General features: G+C 32.6%; 4 protein-coding genes, 1 long non-coding RNA gene and 1 other non-coding gene across 6 annotated transcripts in view; 3 read left to right on the top strand and 3 right to left on the bottom strand.

Annotated features, from left to right (window-relative positions):
- LOC108740984 overlaps window positions 1–3,295 on the bottom strand; it is a 28,167-nt gene extending 24,872 nt beyond the window's left edge. Inside the window, exon 1 of the long non-coding RNA XR_001938440.1 lies at window positions 2,915–3,295. This is a non-coding gene — a long non-coding RNA (uncharacterized LOC108740984). The remainder of the gene's footprint in view (window positions 1–2,914) is intronic.
- LOC108737737 (radial spoke head protein 3 homolog) lies at window positions 744–14,822 on the top strand. Its single transcript, XM_025981440.1, has 7 exons — window positions 744–1,579; window positions 11,215–11,299; window positions 13,495–13,794; window positions 13,927–14,293; window positions 14,350–14,436; window positions 14,491–14,655; window positions 14,717–14,822. Exons 1-7 carry the CDS (start codon window positions 894–896, stop codon window positions 14,737–14,739), a joined length of 1,713 nt encoding a protein of 570 aa, XP_025837225.1. The 5' UTR covers window positions 744–893; the 3' UTR covers window positions 14,740–14,822.
- LOC112906723 (uracil phosphoribosyltransferase homolog) lies at window positions 8,202–11,020 on the top strand. The gene is made up of 4 exons (XM_025981441.1): window positions 8,202–8,987; window positions 9,100–9,616; window positions 9,809–9,964; window positions 10,032–11,020. The coding sequence occupies exons 2-4, from the start codon at window positions 9,179–9,181 to the stop codon at window positions 10,104–10,106; spliced, it is 669 nt and encodes a 222-aa protein (XP_025837226.1). The 5' UTR covers window positions 8,202–8,987; window positions 9,100–9,178; the 3' UTR covers window positions 10,107–11,020.
- A 113-nt stretch (window positions 14,823–14,935) lies between the features above and the next one.
- On the bottom strand, window positions 14,936–16,245 carry LOC108737735 (SET domain-containing protein 4; the record flags this gene model as incomplete). The annotated part of the gene is made up of 1 exon (XM_018470818.2): window positions 14,936–16,245. A coding segment is annotated over exon 1 (1,260 nt), but the record flags the coding sequence as incomplete, so codon positions are not given.
- A 236-nt stretch (window positions 16,246–16,481) lies between these two features.
- Window positions 16,482–17,564, top strand: LOC108737734 (uracil phosphoribosyltransferase homolog). Its single transcript, XM_018470817.2, has 3 exons — window positions 16,482–16,574; window positions 16,687–17,203; window positions 17,397–17,564. Exons 2-3 carry the CDS (start codon window positions 16,766–16,768, stop codon window positions 17,562–17,564), a joined length of 606 nt encoding a protein of 201 aa, XP_018326319.2. The 5' UTR covers window positions 16,482–16,574; window positions 16,687–16,765.
- A 1,965-nt stretch (window positions 17,565–19,529) lies between these two features.
- On the bottom strand, window positions 19,530–19,611 carry Trnas-aga. The gene has a single exon. It is a non-coding gene; the product is annotated as a tRNA-Ser (tRNA).
- Between the last annotated feature and the right edge of the window lie 903 nt (window positions 19,612–20,514).

The following is a 20,514-nucleotide window of genomic DNA, read 5'->3' as shown; positions in this document are numbered from 1 at the left end:
TCGTTTATTATGACTCCGCCTATATTGACCAACCGTTTAATATGAAGTAATTGTAATGTTAAGTTTGGTTTTCATATTAAATTCTCTATAGGAAAGTTTGAATTAATAATAACATTTTCGCTCATTCTTCTGACCCTTCTTATGTATATTGATATTACAATTCATCGTTCTTTTTCTTTTTCTGTTAATAAATATATACAATTTGTACTTTTTCTCTCTATTAAACTAAATAACTAACCAAAATAGAAAGTTGTTTATTTTCTAAGACTTCGCTTTGTATAACGCCCGCTTAGTATGACATGTATTTGTCATTTCTTTTCGATGTCATTATAAGCAGATTCTACTGTATATTGTGGATCAGACAAAAAATTATTGTACTGTTCTGTAATAAGGTCTCAGAAATCACTCACCGCTACCTGAAAGCTACCATCCTCTAATTAGTGGTGTAAATGGTATAATTAAAGCGTTTCTCGCCTCTTCATAGCTAGCATGATACATAATTTTATAGGCTTTCATGTTTTACTTTCTTGTGTTTTCATTACGCCTTAATACCTTCTTAAGGGTATGATGTTACCGAGATAATAATCGATGCTTAAAGCGGAGGTGTTAGGTTAATTTCCTATCCGAAGTAAACGATAACAAATGATCTCGATTATTTTTATTTAAAGACATTCGCCGCATTATAACAAACGTTAAAGGCATGCGTAAAAAGTACCTTAAAACCACATCGCTGGACACCGGTCAGTTGTGTTGGTATCGGTTATTCTTGACAACGTGGTGGGCACCTATTTTTCCGCACGAAAGTAAACTCGACGGTGCTATTGTACAATTCTCTGATCAATAATAGGTAACAGTTTTATTGAAAAGCAGAGAAAATGGTTTTGTAATGTAAAATGCCGGACAGCAAAAATCCTCCTTTTTCAAAATTACTGTCAGACGAAAATGACGACAACGATTCCGCTTTCAAAGTCCTTAATCAGGACGATCTTCCTATATCCGTTACCGGTGAAGCTATTTTTAAACCATTCGGTACGGAAAGCCAAAAACAAAAACCTAATGTTTTCGTTCTACCCATGCCGCGTTTGGACTCGATCGGTTTTCAAAAAGATCCGAAAACAACTGAATATCACTACAACAACTTTATGAGCGGCAAGGAAATCGATACAAACTTCACGAAAATGTTGAACGCAAAACTTCGAAAACTTCAGAAGCAAACCCAGAAAGCCCCGAGGAGATCACCCCGTCAGGAGAAAATCGGAGAGAAACCTAAAAAGCCGTTTATTACAGTTGTTAAAAAAGGAGACTTCTTAGATCCACCGCCCGAAATTGCTACATTACTCGGCCTGCCCGTTGATAGTAACGCATTCGACAAAAAGGAAGAAAAACAGATTTACAGATACGCTAGTAAGCCAAAAATTTTAGAAAAAACACCTTATTATAAAGCTGAACATATGCACAAGTTTGAGGCGACAGCAAAAGCCGCTATGATGATCACTTCTTCTGTCGTTGGTATTCGTACTAATAACAACGATTCACAACGCATAAAACGAGATGTTAACAGCAACTTTCAAACTAATGAGTAAGTTGTGAAGTTTATAAGTTAGCATTAAAGCATGGATACTAGGGTTATACTAAAGGTAGCACCAAACAAAACTCACATTTAAATATCATCATCATCATCATAAGGTCGTCAGTCCTAAGACTGGTTGGACACGTACCTCCACTCTTTCCTATCCTGAGCTTTTCCCTAAAACTAGAACAACCCACATCCTTAACTATTTGCGTACAGTAATCTAATCTAGATCTACCGCTACCCCTCCTAGCTCCTGTTTCTGCCTCTGATATGTCTCTGACTAGCCCTTCATGCCTAAGAAGGTGTCCTATCAACGTATCTCGTCTATTTCTTGTTGACTTCCATAGAGTCCTCTGTTTCTACCCACGTTATCCTTATCATTCGCCTATAGCACCACATTTCGAAGGCTTCTAACCTCCGCAGCGCCCACTGTCCATGTTTCGCACCCGTACAACGCCGAGCTCTAAACATACACCCGTAAAAATTTTTTTCGAATTTCGAAATTAACCGTTCGCGAACATAGAAGTGACTTCTTTTTATTAAAGGCGACACGACCCTGCGCTATCCTCTGCTTTATATCCCTACTACTCCTTCCATCCTCACNTTATTGCATGTTTTACAGGAGAGTGTTGGTACTCAGTTTATAATACATTAAAGGTGAAAACTTGTGCACTTGAAATTTATTTTTCTTAATGAATGGCATAATATATTTATTTACTTGCCTGTGATTATACTAATAAAACTATATATATGTATATTAATATCGGTTTTGTAATATTACATGCACATGTAATTTTATTTTGTTTCGTATAATGTTAATTATGTTCGTCAATAAAACTTGTGAACTTTCTGTATTTTTTTTTTAACAAAACAGAAAAGCCATGACAAAACCCGCATTTATTTAAAAACGGATCTTTTGATCTTATTCTGATCATGAAGAGGTATCAAAAAAAAAAATTTTATGTATCAATGTTGATTGTTGTTGTTGTACCTATTCACAATTAATACGAATATTAATTAATGTAATAGTTGTCTTATTTTAAATCAGTGGTTATTTCAACATAAACTGTATGAAGACAGATTTATTATAAAAACGCAACATATTTAAAGTGCAATACATATTCGTAACACAGTGCATATGCAATTTACCTCTGTAAATAATTTTTTCATATTTAATAAAAACTGTAAAACCTTATTATCTTCACAGTAGGTACAGGCATATTTATAATGTAGACTTGTCGGTTTTTTTTGTATGTACTGCGTAGATAAATTATATTTAATTAATTAAGATATTGCTTACATTATGCTAGAAATTTTTAAACAATAAAAGATGAACTTTACCTTCGTGTTTCCTTCGTTGTTGATGATAAGTGATAACTTATTAAACATCAATTACCTATAGGGGAATTCCAGAGTGACTATTAAACTTCACTGAACATAAAAAATTTGGGAAATAAGCGCTACTTAAACAATTGAAGCACCCACTTAAAACACACCGTTCCACAATTATTGAAAAACGACCGTGCTATGACAATTTTAAATAAAAATACACAAAAACGAAATCTTCAAAACCTCGAAATGAAAAACTTTATAAAACAATTTCAAGAGTTCTGACTAGACCGAATTCCAATTTATGTTACTCATTATTTGTTCATTTCAGTCTTTACTAGAAATATTGCGTAAACTTGTATAAATCCGCTTTAATAAGTTCGAACGCCGCAATTTACTTCGTATTTACTTAATAAATAAACAACTCTTTGGGAGGTGGTCGGGAGTTCACCACATTCATAGACCATTTATATTCATAGAAATAGTTCATAGATCTATTGACCATAGATAATAGCACATAATGCGCTATCTGACAGACAGCGAACGAACTTTAAGAATTTTTAAAAACTTGCCGCTGGTAGGAGTAGGAGCATCTTCTTATTTATTTCTTAATAAACAGCTCTTCTGAATTACACATGTAACCTGCAGTAACAAATAATATTCCACAATCATTATAAAAAATGAACTTAAGAATGTTATTGCTTCTAACGAAACATATTTTTTTTGCTGTTAATAAATAGTTCCTTATGAGTTTTGAGTTTATAACATCATAATTTTCATTTTGCGGAAGTAATCCAAATATCTCATGCATATTTATGTACCTAATACCCTAATAATAAAGAAAACTACAAAAAGGAAAGCCACTTACTTTAAAATTAATTACTGTATTATTATTGCAATATTACCTGACCCTTACATTTAGCAACTAATAAGAGATAAGTTAAAATTATATCTTTCTGGCGTTTTTATTTCATCAGAATTTATTTCGTGCAAATTATACGGCATCCAGTTTATTTTATACATCTACGTAGTTATTTCTTCTAAACCTAATTCCATTTACTTGAGGTCGGCCTTCCTCCTTCGTATTTTTCTTTTTATTGCTCAAAGATGCAAATAGTACCTGAACTGAGATACAATATAATGGTAGTCAATATAACAAACAGTGACCAAAATAAGGCGGCGGTGGTATGAAGTATACAAAAAATTAATTCTGTTCAACCATTATTATGAAGGTACACTCAGTTTAGAGTACACATACAATAACCACCTACAGTATAAACACATACGTACATGTAGGTTCAGCACAATTACTGTCCCAGTCGATTGACCACATCTGGAACCAAAATGCTAAATGTGCATTTCACATATAAACTATGTAAATACATATTGTAATATAAATACGACATTTTGTACATTCATTACCCCCGATACGTAATATTTACCGTCTGATAGGTAGCAGACAATCTCTGAATCCTATACCATAAAGATCGTCGTCACCTACAGCACTTACTACTTAACAAAAGGGTACCTTAAGCCAACCAAAGTCAAGACGCACTGCTGCTACTCCAGCATAGCTTTTAGCGGTCAAACTGCCCCTTTTTGTCTTATCCGACCCTGAGTATTTTTTTTTTTGGGTGTGTTATTCCCACCAGCCACTGGTGGGCGGGCAGTCCCTCCGAACTACGTCGGAAAGTGGGACAGAAGGCCCTCTTCAGCCCCCTTTGTGGAATCGTAGCAATGGGTGGGTGCTGGGTCGGGTTAGAAAGATGAGACAGACGAAATGAATGAAGACAGAAGGGAAAGAAAGACTATCTGTAGAATATTACTGTCCAAGTATTTGCCTCAGTGATCCAAGGATATGTGGAAAGTCATTATGGGTCAATCGTACATATTCTATAAGGCCCTTCAAACTACAGACTACGTCTAAAAAGCTCGCTACAATGGTCCTTTTAAAGTACTGCGCAATCACCGTTCAGCTGTCAAAGAGAAAAAACTGTATTCATTCACAGACTCCAACCAGCATACATCATGATAGAAGGACAACATTTACAACTCTCTTCCTTGCCTGTAACCACTAACAACATTGCTTAAGTCAACAAGAACAACCTCTTCAGGACGTCGAGTGATCAGTAGGTAGAGGGTCCTGTGAGTACACTCAGTATACCATACAAATATATGAATACGTACGTAGAAGTAGGTTCAGCACACTTGTCATCGCTGTCAATCGAACAAATCCAAGAAATTATTATGTGAGAACCAAAATGCTAAATCTTCAATCTACATATGAACCAAATAAATATTGTAATATAAGTACAAGGTGCATAATTCAATAAAGTAGCCTTCCCTCCTGTCTTTAATGATTATCTTCTACAGAACATTGTTGATCAGTTGCATGATCTTTAAGTTGTCCGCAGTGCCGTGGTACTCACTCCTCCATACCACTAGCGAAGATATTTCAGCCAAGATGCTCTTCAGCGACCACAATTACGTTTTCCCTCTATTTTTCCTTGCATAACTGTATGGAGCAGTTCATATTTTGGATCTCTCATTACGTGGGCAAAATATTCCAGCTTTCTTCTTTTTGACTACTGTCTCCCAAATACACCCTGGTTACATCGTCACTGAGCTCCTGTTTCACAAGCAGACTGAATGACTGATCTCTCTTTAGTTAGCTAGGCATAGCTACAATTATTATATCCAAGACGAAGACCTCCTGACGCCTGAGGCTTAGACCCTGCTGCACCGCAATGCCTACCCTTATAACAGCTACAGGCTTGCTTCTACTGCTGTAAGTGTTTCTTTTTATTTTGTCACTAATCGGTGCAATTGTGAAGCTGCCCATGAGCTCATTTTGGATTTTGTCTGTTGTATGTGTGTGGCATTTAAGTTTGGTTGTTGGTCGCTCAACATTTTGGGCCATGTCTTATAAGAATGTTCATTGACTTTATTAAGAAGCATTTTTTTGTCATACACCTGTAAGTTATCCCTACATCTCCCAACCAGTTGTGGTTCCATGATTGATCATTATCCATATTGTCATCACTGCTGAATTTAAGCCTGAGTATTTGAATTGTGACACTGTGAGCAGAATTGTACTTCTTTTTAAGATCTTAATGTTATTGGAGTCAGTGATATTACCGAAAATTTTAAAGGCAGGGTTTGATATGCTATCTCAGATTTCAAGGTAGCGACTTTTGGCAATAGCTTGTGAGATTAGTGTTGTTATTACACCTCATGTAGGCTTAATGATTATTTGAAATGAAGCCCCATAATAAAATCAATTTTCACAGAACACCTTCATTTATAATATTTAAATTTAACTATAAAATTATAACAAATTATCAATCTAATGTAAACTTATATTATAAAAATCTTTCAAGTTGTGGGTAAGTACAAACTGTTCAATATGATTTCAGTTAAATCTCTACGCAAACATTGCCACTAATCTAATTGTGAGAAAGATGAGACGGACGAAATGAAGACAGAAGAGAGTGAAAGATTATCTGTGGAATATTATTGCCTCAGCATTTGCCTAAGTGATCCAAGGAAACCACAGAAAAACTTGGACCAAGGCAGACGGACCCGGAATCGAACCGGCGTCCTCCCGGAGAAATGGTGTAGACCTCTAGGCCATGCACTCCATATATTTTGAAATTTTCATTGATTTTTTTTCAATTACCCAATTGCAATTTTTTCTATTTGCTAATCACAGTTTGCGTGTAATATCCTATAGAGCTTTGCAAAAAAAATGTCTGGACAAATTTAACAAGAAGCTTTCTCGGAAAAACTATTTAACTAGAATTTTCTTATCGTGCTATTCAAGTCATTAATTCATGTGACGGTATACCCTCAATTTCCTTTAACCTTGGTGCCCCAAGAATATTCAGTCCATTAACCTCTCGTACAGTTAGGATCGATTTGCGCTACCAATGTATTCTAAATGAAGTTAGGATACATTGTGTTTCACAAAAGCCTTTTTAAAAAATTGCCCGTCAACTTGACCAACGCCACTCGATTTTGGTGGTCGAATTGATGATTAATCATAAAGATAAAATCGTAATTTACTTACCAAAGAGCTTTTTTTGCGTTTCTTAATTTTAATAGTTTGCAATTAGTACTTTGTTCATTTTTATTTATAATAAATACAATTTTTATGGATAGGGTATGTTATGACATATAACTCTGAGTAATACTTGTGCCCTGCGGGGTAGAACAAATAAAAAAAACTCGTAATGTCACATATTCTTTTTATTGCTGACCTATAATAGCACAATTTTCAGATATAATAACTGATTGCACTTTTTCTGTCGTCAACTGTATAGATATTAAAAATACTCGCTTCCCCTTTTTTAGCACGTGCTGTGTGAACATATTTTTCTGTCACTGTAACAATCAGTTTTTCATAATAATTACATGTCTTGATACAACGTCCATTATGTTGAGGTACGTAGACGATATTGCTGTCCATGATCCCATTAATTCACGACTAAATGAAGAATATTTGCATATCCGACAAGAAATCTCAGTTCAATACCGTCAAGGCTACTACGCAAAATATGTGTGAAAAAATCCAATAAACCCATCTTTATTTTACAACATACTCAAAAGCTTTTTTTTTAATTCAAAGAAACCTAGCCTAAATAATGAATAATCTGCCGGCAAAATAATAATTTAAGAATACTTTCAAACATGCAAAAAACTGACTAAGAACGTGTCAAAAATCGTCGACGACCACATAATACTAATTTTTCTATCCCTTGGGAACAGCATTTGTTTTCTGAGTAGAAGGTACTCTATGACTTTTTTCATACCCCTTACAATACGTGTACAAAATACTCAAAATTTAATTAATCAAAAATTTAAATTAAATTTAATTTAAAATTACGACTTCGCTCGCGTTGATGTCCTAAATATGCGTCAAAGATTATCGACGGTCACATATATCTAGACTTCTATCCCTAGAAAACAGTATCCTATTTCTGGATAAAAGGTACCGTACGTCTTTTTCTATATCCCTGACAATGCGTGTACAAAATATAATATGATAGTGTAATGTTCGTGGGTTTAACAAATTAAATTTTAAGAAGAAAAATATTTATTTACACTAATTACTATTAAACTTAAAAACACTATTAAATTATTACTACTTCGGTAATTATTCTATTTATTTACAGTACTGTTACTATTCACTGTCCTATTTATTTCACTTCTATCACTTTCAATTTATCTCTTGATTCACCTCTGCAACGGTCAATTTATTTCTACTCTACTTCGGCGATCGTCTCTTCNGCAAATCCACGGAATTTGGACTCTGCGTGGGAGTGATTTGAAATAATGTTTCCAATAAGAATAGTCGTTTTTATGATGTTCAAGTACAATAAAAATCGAAATAAGTTCATGGATTGTTAATTTTCCATCTTCAGGGTTAAAAAGTTCGAGCATATAAGAAGTGCTAGCAATAGTTCCGAATGTTATCATTAGTTTCAAGGGAATACTTATAATTCTATCGTTTTCGGCTATTTTTCTTTTTGAGTACAATCCCCTTTCTGTGGTACTGAAATTAGCCAACACTAAATCCGATATGTTTTCCCACCCCCTTTGAATCATCCACCTTTTTAAGTTTATTATGTACTCGTTAGTTTCTTCTGAATGGACGAAGATTTGTTGCCTCTTTTTTTTATTTCTAGATCTGTATGTTCTACCCATACTAGGTATATATGTATTATTTAAATTGTAAACATAAAGGCAGCCAATATTTATATAATAATGTTATATGTGAATATTACATGTATAGATAGATATATTTGTTATATGTTCATGTTATGTTTATGCGTTATATTTTACCTACATGTACTTTATATACACATTCACATGATAGCACTGGTGTTTGGTTTATTTATCTGCAAACAGCAGGAATCAAACCAAATATCGGATCGGCATCGTGTAGGAAGCGTTAACAAGAATACATTTAAAAATGCTGCTATCTCTATCTTTGCAAAAACCTGCGTTTAGCAAAATCATGATGTTTGGAAATCCAAATGCGCTTTTCGGACTTCATTTGCACATAACCTCTCTACCTCTGCACGTAAGTATTCACTTCTTTCACAATTTGTTATTTTTTTTTTAATAATAAGTATGCATGTTGAAGAATTGATTATTAATAACTATAACTATTAAAATATATCACACTATTGTAGGTTTTACGAATTTTACACAAAAAACGTGCTACCTTACAAATAGCACTTAACCTTTCTTCATTGTCTGAAATACACTGTTATGGGAAGTTCTGATTTGGAAATGACCAGAGGAATTGAAAATAATTTCGATGATTTCGGTAAAAATTTGAAAGTTCTACCTGCTAATGATCAAATAAAAGAATTACAAACAATTCTGCGAGACAGGAACACCACCAGAAGTGACTTCAAATTTTATGGGGACCGGCTCATACGATTGGTTATTGAAGAAAGTTTAAATCAATTGCCATTTACTGATTGTAAAGTTATCACTCCCACTGGTGCTACATATGAAGGTTTAAAATATAGGTCAGGCAATTGTGGAGTATCAATTGTGAGATCTGGAGAAGCTATGGAGCAGGGCTTAAGAGATTGTTGTAGAAGTATTCGCATAGGAAAGATTTTAGTTGAATCAGATATCGAAACCCATGAAGCTAAAGTAGTTTATGCAAGATTTCCTGATGATATATCTAAAAGACAGGTAATACTCTAACTTAATATATTTTTAACAAATACAGTCTTAGAATAAAGCCACTGCCAGGTGAGTGAAAAATTTGTTCCAAACTAAATTCAGATTCATTTTTACTACTTTTGTAATGAAAAAACTGGGGTAAACATATCATACTAACCTTGCAGTGGGCATACAAATATTACTGACATAAATCATTTTAAGGTTTTACTAATGTACCCCATAATGTCTACTGGGAATACTGTAATACAGGCTGTTAATGTGCTTAAAGAACATGGTGTTCAAGAAGAGTGTATTATATTAAGTAATTTATTTTGTACCCCACTAGCTGCTAAAACTATTACCAAAGCATTTCCAAAGGTAAAATTTTGATTTATTTAAATGTTATAAAAATATCTAATTAATATACATTTCCATCACATTTAAGATGAAAATTCTGACTTCTGAAGTTCATCCTGTTGCTCCAAATCATTTTGGACAGAAGTACTTTGGAACAGATTAAGACTTCATTATAGAATTTATACTGTATTTAATTTGGGATTGTGATTATTAGTAATTTGATTTATTTAAAAACAAAAAAATAATTTTAATTTGTAAGTATTCTACAAGTACTTAGGATGGTAAATTAGAATATATTTCAGTTTGTTGAATATTTCAATCAAAGTAAGATATTAATTATAATAAATACATAGCTCCATATATAAAAAGTTGTGCTCTACTTAAGTACCATACATTATAAAAATTTAAATAAAAGCAGATCTGGTAATTATCGACTTAAGCAATGACTCCAAAAACATAAAGAACTGCATTTAAATGGACCTTAGTTACGCATAATTTTTGTATTTTTATACAAGCAATAAGATGAATCACCTCTTGTTTATCAACATTATAACAAATGCCTTTTAAAATAAATATAAGTCTACCCCATAATTATGAAAGATAAAAAAGTACAAAGTTAAACTCTAGTTTCAAAAGAAATTGCAGTTTCAATCTAATAGTTATTTATATTTATTTTATGGTGTTCAAATAGTATAAATAAATAACTGATTATCGAAAGTTTCCACCTGGTCTCTCATTTTTAACTTTTGAATTTGTTCTTATTACCTCTGCACACACTTTTTCTGTTTTTAAATTAAACGATTTCTTAAAAAATTGTATTGTGCATATAAAATTGTATAAACGTTTAAAACAACTTATGTTTTGCTGGAAGGGTACATGGCACACATTCAATAATAGAATAAAGGTGGAAACTTTTACAATTTAAATTTATTTTTGTTGTAATATACGGCACGTTTATCTGTTTGCCTGTGATTGTATTGGTAAAATTTTATGTATACATATAAATTAAAATAACTTATTGCATGTTTTACAGGAGAGTGTTGGTACTCAGTTTATAATACATTAAAGGTGAAAACTTGTGCAGGCAACATATATTTTATTCTTTATTATACTTTAACGAAGAGAAAGATCGAACCTCACCGATGACAATTTTTTTTATTCTAATTTTTAAACATTCTAAACTTTTTAAAAGCAACTTCATCATTATTCAATTAACTAGCGATAAAATATAAAAAATAAAAATTAACATTACAGAAATAATTTTGTTGCAGCGATGCCCAAGTTCCTTATGCAAACCTTATGTTCGAAAGAAGAGTACATAGGGGAAGCACATATGCTCCCCAACCAACGCAAACAGTAAGTTCCTCATTAAAAAAATAAGGTCACTTTTCTATTAAGTAGAGTAATGTATATGTACTTGTATACAAATATAAAAACTCCATGGTTATTTAAGTGTTTTACCACGTAAATAACGCTTTGACTTAAATCCATTAAAGCTTCTTTTTTTATTTAGTGTGTATTTTGTAAGTAGGTACAGAGAGTATCGACAGAATTATCGCGTGCTCTAAATCTATCACAAATCAATTATGGGACACGACCTAGTTACTTCTGTATTTCGTATTTGTTGTACACTTAATTTTATACTTATCTTTGTAGTTTGTTTTAAAAATGTAATAGTAGCAAACGGTTCGTAGAGTTTTCGAGAGCACTAGATTTGTAATCGCATTCTATTATTATTCGCAAAGCAGCCCAAATGGAATCCGTATTTTGCTTACGCCAAACTTCTTTCCAAAAATCCGGTAAGTCCTACTAAACACTGAGTATACGCTTTGCAACACTTTTGTTTTACAAAATAATGTAGTTAACTTTATAAATAAAACACAAATGTATTGTAATGTTCGTGGGTTTAACAAAATTTACTCACAACGACAAAAACTATTTATTTACACTAATTATTATTGAACTTAAAAACACTATTAAATTATTACTAANCAAAACTAAGACTTAGCACGCAAGACCAAAACCAAGACCAAGACTATTTAGCGTTTGACTAGCACGGGTGACAAACTTCTTCAGAGGTTAACTACCACATCTAACATCGGAGATCGAAAGACCTCTGATGAAATTCATCACTAGTGCTAGCGAAACGTTAGGAAGCAACTTGAACCGACGACAGCCTCTAGACCCGAATCAAAAGAGCATTACTTCACCTACTGGCCGCGAAAGCCTTTATCAAATTGTCCATGATGTTTTTGTTTTTGATTTTGGAATTCTCATTTAGTACGAATAGTGGACATTAATACTAATGTTGGACATACGAACATATTAAGAATTATGGTATTTAAATAGTAAAAAAATTGTTAAATGTTATTTATCATCGTGACACTAAATTGTTTTAGAAAATCTTGCATTACAATGAAATAAGTAAAATTTATGTTTTATTTATAAAGGTGCATGATGAACTTACACGCTTAGAACCAATTACCTGCTACAATAAACAAATGGATAATTAGTTTAAATAAGTGATCTTAAAAATTTTTTGTATTATTTTTGATCAAATCTAATATTTATCCACTTAATACGCCATTAAGCATTTGTTCTTACATTTACGCATTAATATTTCATTTTCAACCTTTTCGGTGAAGCACATGTGATAGACACAATTGCGTCTTTTATTAGTAACACAAATTATTCATCGAACGAAACAATTTCTTTTGACATCGAAACGCTGTTTTTTCCCGTGGGTTTGATGTTTAACCAACTTATTGTTGTACAACCTGTCCTATTTTACCAACAACTGTAATCAATAAATTTTCATGTTCACCTGCAATTTCTAGATAAATGTATAAAAATTTCTTCCAAATAGCTTTCACGAGCAGTATACTACACTTCAACGTTCCAACAAAAACGGAAAAATTTTCGAAACACGAAAAATCAAATTTCCAGGATTCACGCGCCTTTATTTTTAATCGAAACTGTTTATTATTAAGTAAGAAAAATTAAATTTCTTTGCTTCGACAAAATTAGAATGAATGTAGCAGGTATCTAATTCAGTCAATTTTCAATGTCTCATCAAATGTTAAAATTGCATAGAGTTCCTGCACGCTAATCGCAAATGCAACTGAATGCATTAAATTGAATTGCAATTACGAAGAAAACAATGTCCTATTTTACTTGTTAAGGTCAATAATTATTATGAGTATATTGCTTAAAATTTAAAGAAACACTTTTAATGTATGCTTTTCCGAATATTTTTCAAAAAAGCGACTTTAACCTTATAAACTTAATGGGAAAGAAAATTTAAAGTAAAAAACACATGTGTTCACTTATTCCCGTTATATAATCTAGAGAAAGAAAATTTGGTATAAAAACAATATGGATCGAAACTATGCCGTGCTGATGAGATCTAATAATTCCGACCGATTTCCCAATTAAGAACTTACTGTTCTTAATAAAATTTAAATCTTTTCTTGAACTTCCTAATCATTTGGCATGCAAGTAGGTACCAAACATTTTTTTACCCAGTTGATTATTTGTGTTTTTGAAAAAAGGGAGAAGGAGAATCGGCTGCAGCAAGAGCCGCTGAAGCTCGAAGAAGGGCTCTTGCGAGAAGGAAAGCCCAAAAGCAGCAATTCCGTAGCGCAGAGCTACGTCTTGGATCACCTCCACCCGTACCAGGAAGAAGGCATGAACCTGTACAAACTGATAAGTTTTTGGAAGAACTTTGGAACAATCCTCCCATGGTAGATACTTGTACTCAAACGGATCTATTCCTGGATCGACCCATTTCACCCGTATACGTACCAGCTAAAACTGGAGCTGACGTAGAAACCCAGATTTACCCAGGAGACGTAAGTACATAATATACCCTAACTAAACCCGAGAGAAACCAAATACCATAAACGATCCTAAATGTGGTACAACATTTCTAACCAATTTCACCATAAATTCAGTGAGAATTAACTAGATCAATGTTGTTCCAGTTATTCGACTTTGATTTGGAAGTGCAACCGATTCTAGAAGTGCTAGTTGGTAAAACAATTGAGCAATCGCTGATTGAAGTATTGGAAGAGGAAGAACTAGCACATTTAAGGGAACAGCAGCGTAGATTTTTGGAACTGAGAGCAGTAGAGACAGCTGAAGCCCAAAGACTAGCCGAAGAAGATATGCGTCTTAGAGATGAGAAAGACAGAAGGTTGAGAGACCACAACGAGGGCTTACGTATTCAGAAAGAAATGGAAGAAAGAATAGCCGCATCAGTTTTGATGCAAGGATACATGGTCGATCTCCTACCTGACGTCCTGGAAGGACTTGAAAATGAAGGATTCCTAACAGATAAAATAAAAACGGGTTAGTTGCGTTTACAGAAAATGTTGTAAACATTTACTGCGAATTTTCTGTTGCAGATGTCACCGATTCATTCATTCCATGGTTAATGAAGGAAGTTACCCAAGAATTAAACGAAATGGTGTCCAGTAGAGACGTTCTTTGCGGTGAGATTAATAAAATTTACATTTTTGCTGTAAATAATTCGTAAATATTTTTAGATTTGATCAAAGAGATCTTGGAGAATAGAGCAGATATGTACATGGCTCTCTATGCAGAGCATCCATTCCCTGAACCTGAAGAGGAGGGAGGAGTGTTAGACGAAGATATATATTTGAAAGAACATCTCAAGCTTCAATCAGAAATTCAAGCAGCATTTCCTCCAGGTATTTAAATCATTATGATATAAAAATATTAGTTTAAACAATATTTACATTTTCATTTTAGAACCACAAGGACCACCGCAATAAATAATCAATAAAATTATTGCTTAATCTTCAAACATGCATTTTTGTCACTTTTACCAAAAAAAAAAAAAATAAAGGAAAAATTGTAAATATTTATTATACATACATTATATTGTACATAACAAATATTAATAAACATGAAACATAATTATTTTCTTAGTTTTCCTAAATACATATTATAATTGTTTATTAATGTTTTTACGAAATCTAACCTACATTTTGTAAAAGCCGATACTGATTCAAAAATGTCTGCAGAAACAAAAGATTTTCTATTTTCGAACGATTCCATTTCGAGCGTAAGTTCTTTAAGGTTTTTTTCAAGAAGGAGCACACAAATTTCATACATTTTTTTACGATCGTCTACAGAATAGTTCTCGTTAAAAATAACTTCGTTCCAAACGTGATAATCAGTGTTAAAGCTGATAAAAAGAAGTCCTTTAAAGTTGAAAGAGGGACCAGAAAAGTCCACAAACAAATCTTCAGTGAAGGCTTTCTCCTTAGCATAATTATATTGTCGACGATCTAATTTAATCAATTTTAAATTGAAAAGATTTTTAATATTAAGTTGAACGTTGTCCAGTTTATTGCCGGGGATAAAAAATCCATATTCGCAAAATAGTTTTAAATTATCGTGACAACCATACGATATGAAAATTTGTTCATATTTATCATAATTAGTCAATGATATTAATTCATAATTATCATTTACAACACTGGCTACAGTATTGGCTAAATCGGAATGGTTAAACATATCCAAAAAAGGGCATAAGGCTATATTGGGTTCATCAGAAAGAATTGGCCAATTATTCGGTACTTGGTAAAAGTTCGGGTTGATATAAACCCCTCTTGTATTCACGATTACATATGCCCATTCGAATATCTCTTTCGTGATTAAAGTAAACCCATCTTGTTTGCAACACGAACATCTCCAATTGTTATTCGTCAAATTTAAAACGTTTTGCCAACTATTTTCGAGTTTGAAACGTCTATATTGAACATAAGGTTGCAAATAACTGGGAAAAAGTTTAAGTTCGTCATCAGAGCAAATCCACGGAATTTGGACTCTGCGTGGGAGTGATTTGAAATAATGTTTCCAATAAGAATAGTCGTTTTTATGATGTTCAAGTACAATAAAAATCGAAATAAGTTCATGGATTGTTAATTTTCCATCTTCAGGGTTAAAAAGTTCGAGCATATAAGAAGTGCTAGCAATAGTTCCGAATGTTATCATTAGTTTCAAGGGAATACTTATAATTCTATCGTTTTCGGCTATTTTTCTTTTTGAGTACAATCCCCTTTCTGTGGTACTGAAATTAGCCAACACTAAATCCGATATGTTTTCCCACCCCCTTTGAATCATCCACCTTTTTAAGTTTATTATGTACTCGTTAGTTTCTTCTGAATGGACGAAGATTTGTTGCCTCTTTTTTTTATTTCTAGATCTGTATGTTCTACCCATACTAGGTATATATGTATTATTTAAATTGTAAACATAAAGGCAGCCAATATTTATATAATAATGTTATATGTGAATATTACATGTATAGATAGATATATTTGTTATATGTTCATGTTATGTTTATGCGTTATATTTTACCTACATGTACTTTATATACACATTCACATGATAGCACTGGTGTTTGGTTTATTTATCTGCAAACAGCAGGAATCAAACCAAATATCGGATCGGCATCGTGTAGGAAGCGTTAACAAGAATACATTTAAAAATGCTGCTATCTCTATCTTTGCAAAAACCTGCGTTTAGCAAAATCATGATGTTTGGAAATCCAAATGCGCTTTTCGGACTTCATTTGCACATAACCTCTCTACCTCTGCACGTAAGTATTCACTTCTTTCACAATTTGTTATTTTTTTTTTAATAATAAGTATGCATGTTGAAGAATTGATTATTAATAACTATAACTATTAAAATATATCACACTATTGTAGGTTTTACGAATTTTACACAAAAAACGTGCTACCTTACAAATAGCACTTAACCTTTCTTCATTGTCTGAAATACACTGTTATGGGAAGTTCTGATTTGGAAATGACCAGAGGAATTGAAAATAATTTCGATGATTTCGGTAAAAATTTGAAAGTTCTACCTGCTAATGATCAAATAAAAGAATTACAAACAATTCTGCGAGACAGGAACACCACCAGAAGTGACTTCAAATTTTATGGGGACCGGCTCATACGATTGGTTATTGAAGAAAGTTTAAATCAATTGCCATTTACTGATTGTAAAGTTATCACTCCCACTGGTGCTACATATGAAGGTTTAAAATATAGGTCAGGCAATTGTGGAGTATCAATTGTGAGATCTGGAGAAGCTATGGAGCAGGGCTTAAGAGATTGTTGTAGAAGTATTCGCATAGGAAAGATTTTAGTTGAATCAGATATCGAAACCCATGAAGCTAAAGTAGTTTATGCAAGATTTCCTGATGATATATCTAAAAGACAGGTAATACTCTAACTTAATATATTTTTAACAAATACAGTCTTAGAATAAAGCCACTGCCAGGTGAGTGAAAAATTTGTTCCAAACTAAATTCAGATTCATTTTTTACTACTTTTGTAATGAAAAAACTGGGGTAAACATATCATACTAACCTTGCAGTGGGCATACAAATATTACTGACATAAATCATTTTAAGGTTTTACTAATGTACCCCATAATGTCTACTGGGAATACTGTAATACAGGCTGTTAATGTGCTTAAAGAACATGGTGTTCAAGAAGAGTGTATTATATTAAGTAATTTATTTTGTACCCCACTAGCTGCTAAAACTATTACCAAAGCATTTCCAAAGGTAAAATTTTGATNTACTCCTTCCATCCTCACTTATCTGACTTCCTAGGTATCTAAAATCAGCCACTTTTTCTAATTTTTTGCCTCCTATCTTTATATCCGCTCTTTCCCTACTTTTTCTTCCCTTGCATACGAGTATTTTAGTTTTACTTTTATTTATTTTCATACAGTACTGATCTAGATACAATTATGTAGAGTCAATCTTCCTGAAATTCAGTCTCTTAAATGGAATCAGTTATAGTCGAGTTAGAGAAAATTTAAATTAGGGAAAATTTCTGCCTTATCGTCACACTTTTTAATTTTTGTTTCGATAACATCGCTACGTCTATTACTGTTGTTCGATCACAAAAAAGTACATCGGTTGTCTTGTCTTCTCCTAACCTAACCTAACCTAACCTTATGGTCCTAATCTAACAGCGTTTTAACTGTTTTTCATAATATATATATAAAATGTGCTGACTGGCGTAGGGAAAGTTTATAGGGGTAGTAGTTCCACTTAAAAACTCGAGTCATTAGTTATCGATCATTCTTCCGAAGAAAATTTATAATACTTCGAATTAAAAGGTCAATTAATACAATGTAGACCTCCACTCTTCGAATTTCGAGTAAGATAAAAATCTTAGTATTGTACGCCAAAGAACCAAAAAAAAAAATAAGCCCGAGTTAGAAAAAAATCGCAATTTGATTATGAATATAAAATAGAATAGTTTTTTTTCAGCTTTTACTTGATAAAAATTCACAATATAAATGAGAAAATGCAATTTAAAAAATTCACAGCTTTTTATTAATTTGCTACATATGTTTCGCCAACCAATTTATTTCATCAGTAAAAATAGTTATGTATACCGTTAATAAAAAGTTATAAATTAAATCCTTTAAATTGTATTTCTTCGTCCTTACTAGCTGTCATTTACCTGGAAAATGTTTTTGATTCGATTTGTTTAAGTAATTAACTAGTGTTTTCCAAAATTTAAAAAAAAAACGACAATTGTTTAGCCACACTGTAACTTTATGAGGTTCCACAAAGTTTTACGCTAATTATAAATAATCTTTCAACGATTTTATAAAAATCTTTTCATTTGTATTTGAACCTTATAATTACACGATCAATTACCTACCCCTACAATGATACATATAGTTTGAAAGTTCATAAATTTTTAATTTCTCTGGTCTCGAATAAAAGCTGTGGAAAGCTTACACACCCATAAAGTTTTGGAAGTGAAATTGCTGCTATCAGCAATTAAATGAAAATCAACATTGTTTTCCAACAAGTCCCCTTTTTTACAAAATTTAGAAAACTTTGCTTTCTGTAACAATTTAAATTACCCACACGATCACAGGCTAAATAAAAAAGGGAAAAATTCGCCAAATCCAAAACTGATGGGTAATTTAATGTAACATGCAATAGTGGATGTGCTTTATATCTCGACTGTTTTGATTAAACACTTAAAATTTAGTTTATTCATCTTCGTTCTTCATGATTTCTCTGGTAATTTTACTTATTTACTATATGTTTCTTGTGACAATGTGGAAACATAATATAAAGCACCAAGGGAAGAAAATGCGTACAGAATTTCCTTTTGGGTGTGAAACTCCCGGAAGGGGGTTCCGTACTCTCTTTCCGAGGTCCTTATACGATTTTTGATCATATATTCCTGTACCAAAAATACGATTTTTCTTGGTTCAAGGAAGAAAAATGCAGAGTAACCTCCCAGATAAGAAATCGCATTTACCGTTTATTAGAAAAGTATTTAAACATTCTCCATGTGGAAATTGTCAACCGAGTCGAAAACGAGCGTGGAAACCACATGGAGGAAGGTAAAATCCTTTCTTAATAAGGATTAAATGCTTTTCCTTACCAAGGAGGAAATGTTGCACTTTCGTCTCTGAAATCAGGCAAAAATATTGTACTGTCGTTAAGGATGTAGTAACAAAGCAATTTAATTAACAAATAAAAAAATTAGTAACAAAAAAGTTTCGCAGTCAGTAGGATTCGAACCTACGCTCCCAGAGGGAATCTGATTTCTAGTCAGACGCCTTAACCGCTCGGCCATGACTGCTGATACTTCAGCCGAGAACGTCATATACACTTTCCCAGGCAACATATATTTTATTCTTTATTATACTTTAACGAAGAGAAAGATCGAACCTCACCGATGACAATTTTTTTTATTCTAATTTTTAAACATTCTAAACTTTTTAAAAGCAACTTCATCATTATTCAATTAACTAGCGATAAAATATAAAAAATAAAAATTAACATTACAGAAATAATTTTGTTGCAGCGATGCCCAAGTTCCTTATGCAAACCTTATGTTCGAAAGAAGAGTACATAGGGGAAGCACATATGCTCCCCAACCAACGCAAACAGTAAGTTCCTCATTAAAAAAATAAGGTCACTTTTCTATTAAGTAGAGTAATGTATATGTACTTGTATACAAATATAAAAACTCCATGGTTATTTAAGTGTTTTACCACGTAAATAACGCTTTGACTTAAATCCATTAAAGCTTCTTTTTTTATTTAGTGTGTATTTTGTAAGTAGGTACAGAGAGTATCGACAGAATTATCGCGTGCTCTAAATCTATCACAAATCAATTATGGGACACGACCTAGTTACTTCTGTATTTCGTATTTGTTGTACACTTAATTTTATACTTATCTTTGTAGTTTGTTTTAAAAATGTAATAGTAGCAAACGGTTCGTAGAGTTTTCGAGAGCACTAGATTTGTAATCGCATTCTATTATTATTCGCAAAGCAGCCCAAATGGAATCCGTATTTTGCTTACGCCAAACTTCTTTCCAAAAATCCGGTAAGTCCTACTAAACACTTAGTATACGCTTTGCAACACTTTTGTTTTACAAAATAATGTAGTTAACTTTATAAATAAAACACAAATGTATTGTAATGTTCGTGGGTTTAACAAAATTTACTCACAACGACAAAAACTATTTATTTACAC

The sequence above is a fragment of the Agrilus planipennis genome, unplaced genomic scaffold, assembly GCF_000699045.2.
Source record: "Agrilus planipennis isolate EAB-ADULT unplaced genomic scaffold, Apla_2.0 scaffold105, whole genome shotgun sequence".
Taxonomy (NCBI): Eukaryota; Metazoa; Arthropoda; class Insecta; order Coleoptera; family Buprestidae; genus Agrilus; species Agrilus planipennis.
The sequence above is the reverse complement of the archived record's forward strand: the minus strand, read 5'-3'. Positions and strand labels throughout refer to the sequence as shown.